Source organism: Petaurus breviceps, unplaced genomic scaffold, assembly GCF_028583685.1.
Source record: "Petaurus breviceps papuanus isolate PSGF00001 unplaced genomic scaffold, PetGlider_PUasm1.0 90825, whole genome shotgun sequence".
In the NCBI taxonomy this organism is placed as follows: domain Eukaryota; kingdom Metazoa; phylum Chordata; class Mammalia; order Diprotodontia; family Petauridae; genus Petaurus; species Petaurus breviceps.
The window spans coordinates 20,790,071-20,801,638 of record NW_027187353.1 but is presented as its reverse complement, the minus strand read 5'-3'; the positions used below and the strand labels follow the sequence as shown (position 1 = coordinate 20,801,638).

The window sequence follows — 11,568 nt, the reverse complement described above, 5'->3', positions numbered from 1 at the left end:
CCCCTTGTTCCCCTGCCCCTGTGCCCCAGCCCTCAGCAGCCCCCTTGCCTTCATTAGATTGGGGGCTTAGCATGCCCAGCTTTCACAATGGAGGGTTCTCTGTGGTTTCGTGTGCACAAGACCAGAAGCTTTTCTCCTAATTGAATACTTCACCCTGACAGCAGATGAAAACTCTGGTTTTTAAAGGACTCAGATTTAAAAGTCCCTTTCAGTTGTGTCTAGGCTTCTTTTGTTGTAAATGAATATAGTGAATTCTGTGCCAGGACTGTCTGCTCTGATATGACTGGCACTGGGCAGAAAAGAGATGACTAGGAGGGGCTTCCGAGAAGTCTGGACAGATTCCCGAGATGCCAGGCCATGTGGGGAGCATTGCTTCTGCAGGAATCCCAGCCATTCTGCAAATGGCTAAAGATGACCTTTAGGGCAGTGCTCTGAATATCGATGGTGTCCAACACCGACCTGCCCTGTGTAAAGGGACTACAGACACCCTCCCCACAGGCTCTCCCATCTTGTTAACACCCTTAATTTAACAAAGTTAAATGACTTGCCCAGGACCACACAGCTAGTAAATGTCTAAGGATGGATTTGAACTCAGGTCTTCCTGACTCCAGGCCTTGCTCTCTATCCACTGTGCCACTTTTAGGAAAATAGTCTTTAAGATCCTTCCTGGAGGATAAGGACAGTTTGTCTTTGCACCCCCAGGGCCTAGCTCAAGGCCTTAATAAAATGTCTCTTGAATCGTTGAACTGAATTTAAGGTGAAAGAAGATACACTGGGATTATGCAAGCATCATAACAAATCTGAAGTGTTATAAAATTCTAAATCATAAAGTGTTTTGAGGGGGGGTTTTAAATCACAAAATGTCATAAAATCATAAATCATTAACAATCATAATAAATAGTAGTAAGATTTAAGATACAGGAAAAGAGGAAAGTGCTTTGTTTATTTGGCCCACATTTAAAAACCTTTATCTGGCATTGATCAGTGGGTCCTCCACTAGTTAAAGTGTCTGCCCAAGGGCAGCTAGGTGGCTCAGTGAATAGAGCACTGGCCCTGGAGTCAGGAGGACCTGCATTCAAATCTGGCCTCAGACACTTAACACAAAACTAGCGTGTGACTTTGGGCAAGTCATTTAACCCCAACTGCCCTACCTTCCCCTCTCCAAAAAGAAAAAAAAAGTGTTTGCCCTCAGGTAGTTTACATTCTACTGCGGGTGAGAAGACACATGCATAGAAAGCATAAACCGAGACATTATACTTCGGGGGGACGGGACCAGCAGAGCTGGTGTGCCCGGCACACCCTAAGCCCCTTGAGCCGGCTTCTCCCACCTCCAGCGTCCCGCCTCCTGGCTCATTTCAGTAACTCCCCGAGGTTCGGGATGAAGACCCAAGAAATGACACATTTCTCACTTCCCTTGTGTGCATAAGCCATCGTCAGCCAGTCCAGTGGCCTGGCGGCCAAATTTGTCATCCACTGTCACATCCCTCAGTGGGGCTCGGACAAATGCGAGGAGCAGCTTGAGGAGACCATCAAGAACTGTTTGTCAGCTGCAGAGGACAAAAAGCTCAAGTCCGTGGCTTTCCCACCCTTCCCCAGTGGCAGGTGAGACTCGGCACCGGCAGACAGCCCCTGACTTACACTCTCACCCCGCGGTCCTTGGGTACTGGGAGTCAGGTGCCCCCTGACTTACACGCTCACCCCGCAGTCCTTGGGTATTGGGGGTCAGGTGCCCCCTGACTTACATGGTCACCCTTGGGTACTGGGGGGTCAGGTGCCCCCTGACCTACACGCTCACCCCGTGGTCCTTGGGTACTGGGGGCCAGATGCGCTCGTTGATTCTTAGAACACTTTACAAGCATCACAGAGAAAACACATTAGCATCATCTTTAAGGGCAGGAACCAGCAGCAGGGCAGAACACACTCTGGGTCAGCTTTGAAGGCATACAAGCTTGCAGCTCCAGAATTCACATAAGGCTCCAGGGGCTCATGATCCTGGAATTCTGACATTTACCACCAGCATTTGAAGAGCTGGGTAGACTGTCATTTAGAGAGGAAGAAAGGGAAGGTTCCACCAAACAGAAGTAATATCAAGCCAATATCAATTGATCATCTACTGGTTGAAAGCCCCAGGCAGGAGCTGCCTGTAGTGGTCCTAGGGATAGAAGGAGGGAGGAGCTTAAAGAGAGGTCAGGACACACAGAACCATCAGCTGTTTTCATCAGAAGCCCCACAGTGGACCTGCCACCCCATTGCCTTTCACTCTACCCATTTACTCCAAAAATGTCCTTAATTCGCTTTCTAGGTTACCAAGGCCTGAGCATTTTATGAGAAAATGACCTTCTCTCTTGAGAAAGCCCCTGCTCTGTTGGGGAGGCTAGGTAGAGAACCGCCCTCTGGCCCAGGGCCCAGACAGAGCTGAGGCTTGCAAGGAAGGCCTGCCTCATTAAACCCTACAAAAAGTGTTCTACTTGACCAAAAGCCATATCTGCTTTTATAGCTTGGGAAAGGCAGATTGGGTGGACCAGAAAGGGAGCTGAGATCCGGGTCTGAGTCCCAGCTCCACCCTTTAGAGGCTGCATGGGCTTCTCTGAACTTCAATTTCCTCATCTATAAAAGGGGGAAAACACACCACCATTCTCCAAGGGCGTCTATGGGCAGAGTAGTACAGGAACGGGAGCTTAGAACTCAGCTGGGGGGAGGAGGTTCAGGACCTACTCTATGTGTAAGACTGGCGGTTGGGCCATGAGGATCATGGGACAGTAACTGGCCTGTCCTTGCTTCTCAAGGTGAGGTTTAGGGACCTGACCTAGGATTTCACCGTCAGGGGGGAACTCGCACATGAGGACAGCCCCCATTAAGGGGGACATTCCCAACTTAGAATAAAGAGGACGTGGCTGACATGGAAGTCAGTTTCGATGTCTTTATATATTTTATTTTTCTTGCCTTCTCAATGGGTGAGGGAGGGAGAGGAAGAGAATTTAGAACTGAAAATTAAATAAGGAGGCCCGTTTGGAGTTCTGGCATCAAAAGTTACCAGTGGGGTGACTGCCTTCATGACTGCCGGTTTCCTCAAATGCAAAGTAATGATAATAACATTATCGTTATAATACTTAGACAGCCTTCATTATAGGGTGACTGTGAGAAAAGCACATTGTCGGTCTTAAGCCATTAGTCATAACGCTTCCAGTGTCCCTCTCTGCCCTGTGGGATCATGGGAATGGGACCCTTAGGTCTGCTGCCAAGGGTCTTAGAAGCCATCTAGACTGGTGGCCTCATTTTACAGAAGGGGAGACTGAAGGCTGCTGACGTGACTTGCCCCTGCTTGTAGGGAGCAACATTTTAAAATGCTCAATCATCACGTGTTATGGGCAAAAGCATCATTGCCTTGTAGCCAGGCTTTGGGCAGTGAAGTTATCAGTTACTAGGAATTCCAGTAATGTGCTTTCAGACATTCCTCCCCCACCACACACACACACACACACACACACACACACCACTGATTTGTGTTTCTTCCTCTTCTTGGTGCAGAAACTGCTTTCCCAAACAGACTGCGGCCCAGGTGACCCTCAAGGCTATCTCAGCCCACTTCGATGACTCCAGCTCCTCTTCCCTGAAGAACGTCTACTTTCTGCTCTTTGACAGCGAGAGCATTGGTGTCTACGTGCAGGAAATGGCCAAGCTGGACATCAAGTAACCCCCCACAGCCGGACCCTCTTTGTATTCTCCCTCTATAGGGATCTGAAGAGGATTCAGCTTGGAATGAGAGTTGGGCATTGATTAAAAAAAATGAGGAAGGGAGAGGGTGGGAGATGAGGCAGCTCCATTTGCTGGAGAATGAGCACCCCCCACACGAAGATGGGGGGGGACGGTTTGTGCTGTCACTAACTCCAGTCCTCCATGACAAGTGCCCGCCCCCATTTTCTATTCACCTTAACTATCCTCCGTCCCACATTATCCCGGCCCCTCCCCGGGATTGCTACGCGTGTGTCTTCTTGTCATTTTAGAACTTATTTTCCAAGGACAGACCTCGTTTTAGATTTGTAGCATTGACTTTTACAGGCAAAAAAAAAACTTTCAAAATTCTTTAAAAAAAAATCTTCTGTTCCTCTTTCTTTTTTCAAGAGGGGAGGGCATGACAAATGACTTTGGTTTTATCTGTTGTCTACATTCCATGTTGGAGAGAAAAATATGAAAGACATTTTTCACTTGGTGCTTTTCTCAAATATGTTTTCTCCCCCTAATAATCTCTGTAACTTCTGATGATGTTTCTCTTCAGGCTCGTTTGTTTTTTAAGGAAAAAAGAAAAAAAGGCAAAAAGCTATCCAGAGTCCTTCTTATAACACTCAATTTTATTGCAACAGATTTTTTTATTTCCCAAAATTGGAAAGTCATTTCATTGTGTTGGCAGGTCTGGAATGAGATAAGGGCACAGATTGCCATTTCAGTGGTATAGAACCAATGCCAGCCCAGACCCTACCTCCCAAGCAATAGATACCACCTTGAACTACAGGTGTCTATTGGTACATCAAAGCTACTCACCCTCCTTTTCGTGCCTTCTATGGAGTCTAAAAAGGGGTCTAGACTTGCAATCAGTAGAAGGGTCTTCTCTACCAATTTGGACAAGGTGTTTCACTTCTGAGTCTCAATCTCCCCATCCATAAAATGAGAAGCTTCCAGCTCTGCAGGCCTGCAGACCTCATCTATAGCCCGATTCTGTTGTTGCGGGCTCCCTCCTTAGGTGAGCAGCTGTTCTGGTAGGGAAAGGGTCACATTACAGGTCTGGAAATCAGGGGACAAGAAGCAGGTCCTCCTCTAAGAATGGTTCTGAACCTCCACAGGGTAGTGCAAGGGTTAGGGCAATGACAAGAAGTCACCCAAGCCCAAGCAAGTTGATTCAAGTAGGCCAGCACTTGGCAAAGGAGAAGCACCCAAAAAAGCCTAAACCAAGCAGCTTCCTTTGAATTTGAGCCAATTATAATTTAATCTTGATATAATTCTCTTCCCATCTAGTCCTGACAGAAAGGATTCCGAAAGACAAGTGATGGAAAATCACACCTGAAAACACAAGCCAATAATAATTTCTTAAAGTAAATTATAGTGGATCTGCTAAAGGAAAATAATCCAAGCCCCTGAGTACCATAAGATTTAGAGGTGGGAGACAGGCATCCATGTCTGATCCCAATTCACTCCAAATGCAGTGCTCTTTCCATTCCTCACATTGGCTAGGAACCCTGGCTTATAGTATCCCCGTGTCAGCCAGGAAAGCAAAGCTGACTGCCAGGGGGAAGCGAGCACAGGATTTGCAACAAGCCTTTGCTGCTAGCTCATTTCATCAAGCCTGACCCTTAGCTACACCAGAGGAAGGTAAGTATTTAATATGTCAAGAACGGTTTTGTTGAGCTGATCAGCAGACTTGTGCTTCTTAATATTAAACATCCCTCCCACAAAGGCCTCCTCCCGTGCCTCCTTAACATGTGGAGTTGACCGTGGAGTCTCAGGAAATTTCCCCAACTGAATTCCAGTTCTGGAATGTCCTACAAAAAAGTCAGGGGGAGCTGGTAATGAACCATGGGTCCCAGGACCCAACTGGGCTAAGAATCAAGGCAGCCTTTCAATCAAAAAGGTGGCCACCAGGGGGAGCACGTTCTGACCAAAGTAACTCCCCAAACTATTCTAAGGCAGGCAGGCGTGGGGAAGGACTGGGATGGGGGGGGGGGGGGGGGAGGGGAACACTCCCTGGATAAAATCACAGATCTCTGGAAGTCTTCAGTACTGGCAGTACCACAGTAACCTAGCAAATGGTGCACTACTATTCCGTTGCCCTAATTATCTGAGAGTGAAGAGGTTGGGAAGAAAGCATCCTTGGTTAAAATGGATTAATGTAGCCGGTAATTTGGCCCTAAGGAATCTCACCCTCCTACAATTTATCTGATATTATAGAGAAAGGAGCTAAAAAGTAGGGGCTTGAAAAGTTTCATCATTTCAAGGAGTTTACGGCTTGTCAAGCACCGATGGAAAGTCAGGGACAACTTAAGTCTGGATGCTGTATTGAACGCCACGTCCATTCACCTGATGTCCACCCCATCTCCCCCCAGGAATGGCCTGAGCGGCCCAGTGTCTGCCTGCAAAAGGGGAGACGGGCCGAACCCACCTGTCTACCCTCACTCTTTCACTCATTTTACACTAATAGGAATCAGAGTCAGAGGATCTGCCTTGGAATTCCACCTGTACCTTTTCACAGCCATGGAAACCTAGAACACATCCTCTCCCCTTTTTGGGCATCGGCAAGATAAGAGGATCAGATTAGAAAACTGACAAGGTGTCTAGCCCATAGCTATGAAAACTACCTTCAGGCAGGAGCCCAGACCTTTCCTTCCCTCCCTTCCTACACTGGGAAACACCTTGAGATGTGTATACTTTGCCATCCCTAGGCAGATGGCTCAGGATGCCCACTTCCCATGGGATCGTCTAGGCATGAGTGACTGGGTACCCAACTGAATGAATAGCTTTGTCCAACCCCAAAATGACCCTTTTAGGAAATATTTTTCTAATGCTTCCTCTTGTGTGCCAGGCAGTACCTTCAGAAGATGCCGGTAATCTATCCAGGGATTCCATAGATACATTCCAGGCATCGTGAGCACAGGGAGGAACTAATTCCTTCTGATAGCTCAGTCCATCTTTTTTATCTTCCTTTAAAAAAATCCACAGATTAATCGGTTCCACTCCCTTTTCTTCTTTCCCCTTACACTCTATGACGGAGCCGTCTGCCTCATGGTTTTCCAGCTTGAGGAGACAAACAGGTCCCGGCTCTTGACAAACCTGACCAGGAGCCGTCCGACATAGAAGCCACTAATCTGGCCCACGCCATCATTTCTTCCCATAGACAACAGAAATGTCAGGGCACCTAGGAAAGGCAGACAAAGAAGTTGTATTTAACATTCGTAGGCTCTCACTCCTAGCAGCCTCATGCAATTATCTTGTCCAGCCTCAGGGAAAGGGAACTATCTCAAGAAAATGACTGCCTATTTTATTTTTTAAAACTGCCAAGGACAGAGAGCCCATAAGTAATTCTGGTTTGTATAATCGCCTTTGTAACCCAGTCACGTCTAACCAAAGTGTCTAAGAAGGCAGTCTCAGGCTCTTCCCTAGCGCTCCCTTTTTACCTGGCTTGTAGGCCTTCAGCGGCTGCTGTCTTAAACTGTTGACAATGTTGGTCACGACAACGTTGGCATGTAGTCCGGCATGGTACGCCATCTTGGGTTCCTTCACATCAGCACAGTCCCCGATGGCATAGATATTACTAAATCCCTGCACCTGGAGGTGATCGTCAACCATCAAGGCACCATTACTAGCCATTTTATCACCTGTTGAACAAAATAAGAATCATTGCTCTGAATCTGAGGAGAATGAGCACCCAAGGCTGGCAAAGTCATTACCAAAAAGTCCATGCTTAGAGAATCCACTTTCACACAGACTTGATTTCTGTCTAAAGCTCTTGAAACTCTTAAGGAAGCAAGAGGTGTCAACATCTGGAAAATGACACTGATTCCCAAGTAGAAAATGTGGCGAATGAAAAAGCATCAATTTTGCAAAAACGCCATATTCTTTCTGGAGGGTATTTACATGGAATGAAGAGAAGGGTCAGATGGAATCACAAGACCTGAGGTGTATACCCTGGACAACCCCTTCCTCCCTGGGGCTTCAGTTCCCGGGTCCACAAAGTGGGGATCATGACATCTGCCCTGCCCATGCGGCAGGACTACTGGGAAGTGGGTGCCACAGAGATGTGAGCTGCTGCTCTCAGGCATGACGATCATCATTAACATCATTACATGACAGCTCCATTGGTCCACTTTCCCATTTCCTTTTGAGCATCTTATTGGAAGGCTTTTAAAAACATGCGATGCCTTAGAAGAAGGTAACCAGCTCCTTAAAAATAGAGAGCCCAGAGTGCAGGGTAGTGGACAGGCCTTAGAATCCAAAGGCCTAGGATTCAAGATTCAATTCTCTCTCTCTCTCTCTCTCTCTCTCTCTCTCTCTCTCTCTCTCTCTCTCGCTCGCTCTCTCTCTGTGTCTCTCCTCTCTCTCTCTGTCTCTCTATCTGTCTCCTCTCTGTCTTTCCTCTCTCTCTTCTCTCTGTTTCTCACTCTCTGTCTCTGTCTCCTCTACCTCTCTGTCTCCCTCCCTCCCTTCCTCTTTCTCCTCTCTCTGTCTCTGTGTGTGTCTCTGTCTCTGTCTCTCCCTCTCTCTCTCTGGGCCTCAGTTTCCTCCAGCTGACTATAAGCATCTTGAGGGGAGGGTTTTAGTGACATGGCAGCCAAAAAATGCTCTCTTGGGCTGTACGAGTGTCAGGAGACAAAAAAAACTCTCCAAATTAAATTGAGATAAATTTTAATATTCTATAATGTTATTGCAAAAATGAAGAGTAGGGAAGACAGTGAAAAATGTCAGAAAATAGCACTCAAATCAAACAAAAGGGACTAAAGGCTCACACAGACCCCAGACCTGATGCTTACATCATCAGTGCTTTCTTCAAGAAAAGAAGCAGGACACATGAAGTTGTGACCTGTTACCAATGTGTGGGTCATTTCCAGACCTGCTGCTTCTGTCATCTGATCATGACTTCTTAGCACAAAGATCACACCAGCCAATTGGAAGAATAAATATGAAAAGGGAGACAGTATGGCACAGGAGAAGAAAAGAAAAACACCAACTTTGGGGTTGTAGGCCCTGAGTTCAAGGTCACCTGTGTGACCTTGGGCAAGTTACAACCTCTGAGCCAATTTCATGTATAAGAAGGCTGAACTAAATGGCTTCTAAAGTTACTTTCAACCATAAATACATACAATCTCATGGGCCTTAAAATGCTGTGCTATCAAAACAATTCCACCTTGACTCTTTTAAACAGCATGCACGCACGCACGCACACACACACACACACACACACACAATGGGAAATAGATAAAGGCAGACTGACTCAGATCATCACCATTTCCAAAGGAAGTTGAATTGAAAAATAATTCCCAGGGGAATCATGCGGAGAGCTACAGCAGCCAAAGACAACTCCAATTAGGTACGCAAACGTAGTTTATAAACTCTTACAGCAGAAGACAGTGGAAGATTATGAACAGTCAAGCATGGAACAAGACCCCATCAAGTCAGATGATCCCAAGAGGAATTCATGGTGCCACTGGAATAAGGGCCACAGTCAAAAACAAAAGGGTCACCAGTTGTGAGAATTTTCCTCTCTCATTAGTGAAAATATCACTTTTGGATTCTAAGATAACAGTCCCATCATACCACATGAAAATAAAAGCCAGCAGAAGAGACAAGGATGGGGCAGTTAGAGTAGACCCTACATACACAGAGACTGCAGGTAACACAGTTTTTAGGGTGTTGAGGGATTGATTCTCAAAATATCTGAAAACAAAAGATACCAAAAAACTTGGAAATATCACTAACATTATTAATATCCCCCCAAAATGCACAAGCAGATATCGGTAACTCTTCATCTATATGCCTACTTTCTAATCCCTACAAAATCTGCACATCAAGGGTCTCCTTGATCATAACACGAGAACAAAGGAACAGGTCAGTTCCCACAAACACTATGCCACAATAGACCACATTTTCACAGCCATGTAATTGACTTAAAAGATAGAAAACATACACAATCTCACCGTGCTTATTGTTCATTAACTAATCATTTGAAGGGCGACTAGGTGGCACAGTGAATAGAGCACTGGCCCTGGAGTCAGGAGGACCTGAGTTCAAATCTGGCCTCAGACACTTAACACTTACTAGCCATGTGACCTTAGGCAAGTCACTTAACCCCAATTTGCCCTATCCTCCCCCCTCCAAAAAAAAGAAAAAATTAAAATAAGCATTTGAGCTATTGAACTGTGCTTACCCTTTGCCCCAGTGAGACCACTACTAGGTCTATACCCTAAAGAGATGAAAGAAAGGAAAAGGATCCGTATGTATAAAAACATGTATGGCAGCTCTTTCTTGTGGTGGCAAAGAATGGGAAACTGAGGGGATGCTTATCCATTGTATGCCGAATGAGTTATGGCATATGCATGTGACAGAATACTATAGTGCTGTAAAACATGATGAAGGGGATGGTTTCTGAGAAACCTGGGAAGATTTGTCTGAACTGATGCAGAGTGAAGCGAGCAGAATCAGGAGGAAAGACAAACAATTAAGAGACTTGGGAATTCTGATCAATACAATAACTAACCCCAATTCCAAAGGTATCATGATGAAATATCCCCCCCCTTGAAATAGAGAGCTGGGGGCATCTAGGTGGCACAGTGAATAGAGCACTGGCCCTGGAGTCAGGAGGACCTGAGTTCAAATCTGGCCTCAGACACTTAACACAAAACTAGCCATGTGAGCTTGGGCAAGTCACTTAACCCCAATTGCCCTACTTTTCCCCCTCCAAAAAGAAAAAGGAAAAAGAAGTAGAGAGCTCATAGCCTCAGAGCTCAGATTAAGACATAATTTGGGGGAAATGGCCAATGAGGAATTTTTTTTTTGCTTGACTATACATGTCTGTAAGAGAGGTTTTATCTTTTTTCTTTTATTTCTCAACTGGAGGTAGGGAAAGAGGTAAGAAAGAAAAAGTGACTCTTCATTTGAAAAAATAATGAAAAAAAGAAAAAAAAAGCATTTGCTCTCACAGAACAAAACAGTCTTCAAGTCCCTCCTATGTCTATTTTTAAGAATCCCTGATAGATGCAAGCAAAAAAGGTGACTTGGTTTAGTGATTCTGTGATGACTAATATCAAATGAAGTATACAACAGGGTGATGTGGGTGTTCACCAGCATCACAGGGCATATAGCCAGTGCTTCGAGGAAATGAAAGAGGTTTGTTATAGATGCAGAAGAGTTCCAGATGTGTAGTTCTGCTGACAGCATCATGCCCCAGGATGCTAGTCTTCTAAATGATATCCTTAACAACTTGGACTTCATCCTAACTATCCATACAAGAAAAACCAAGTGGATGAAGAATACCTATTTCTAGATTATGGTTTATAGTTAGATGTAAAGTCTATGGATCAGGTTCAAAAATATAAATACCTTGGGTCAACTTCATTCAAAAGGAAAACGAAAAAGGGATGACTGGCCATTACTTTGGATAATCCCAAGCTTCTCCCTGAAACAAAATCCCATCTTCTTCATCACAATATGCCCCCTAGTGAGGGTATGTGGCTTTCAATCAAGGGACACGCCAACCTCTGAAGAATCACAGTTATAGGTCACCCAAAGGGCAATGGGCAGTGTGAACACGTCAGCAGTGATAATACATATGCACAAGACAAATTACGTAGCAGAAGCAGCAAGGAAGACATCCAAGGGGAGCGTGACCAGAGAAGGAATTTGCCTAGATGAAGGATAACTCCTGGCCATGGGATGCAGCCTCAGCACCAAATGTAATGACCACCAAGCAAGGGGAAGGCCCCTGCCTTTGGGAGGAATGCTCCATAGGGGATTCACAGGATGCCAACAAGAGTCAAGAAGTTAGAGCAAGGAAGACCCAGGTTCAAATCCTGCCTCTGAGAAATA

General features: G+C 45.6%; 1 protein-coding gene across 1 annotated transcript in view; it reads left to right on the top strand.

Annotated features, from left to right (window-relative positions):
- MACROH2A2 (macroH2A.2 histone) overlaps positions 1-4,317 on the top strand; it is a 63,153-nt gene extending 58,836 nt beyond the window's left edge. Inside the window, exons 8-9 of the mRNA XM_069071459.1 lie at positions 1,428-1,602; positions 3,529-4,317. Coding sequence (XP_068927560.1) covers positions 1,428-1,602; positions 3,529-3,694 — 341 coding nt within the window. The 3' untranslated portion in view covers positions 3,695-4,317. The remainder of the gene's footprint in view (positions 1-1,427; positions 1,603-3,528) is intronic.
- The last annotated feature ends 7,251 nt before the right edge of the window (positions 4,318-11,568 follow it).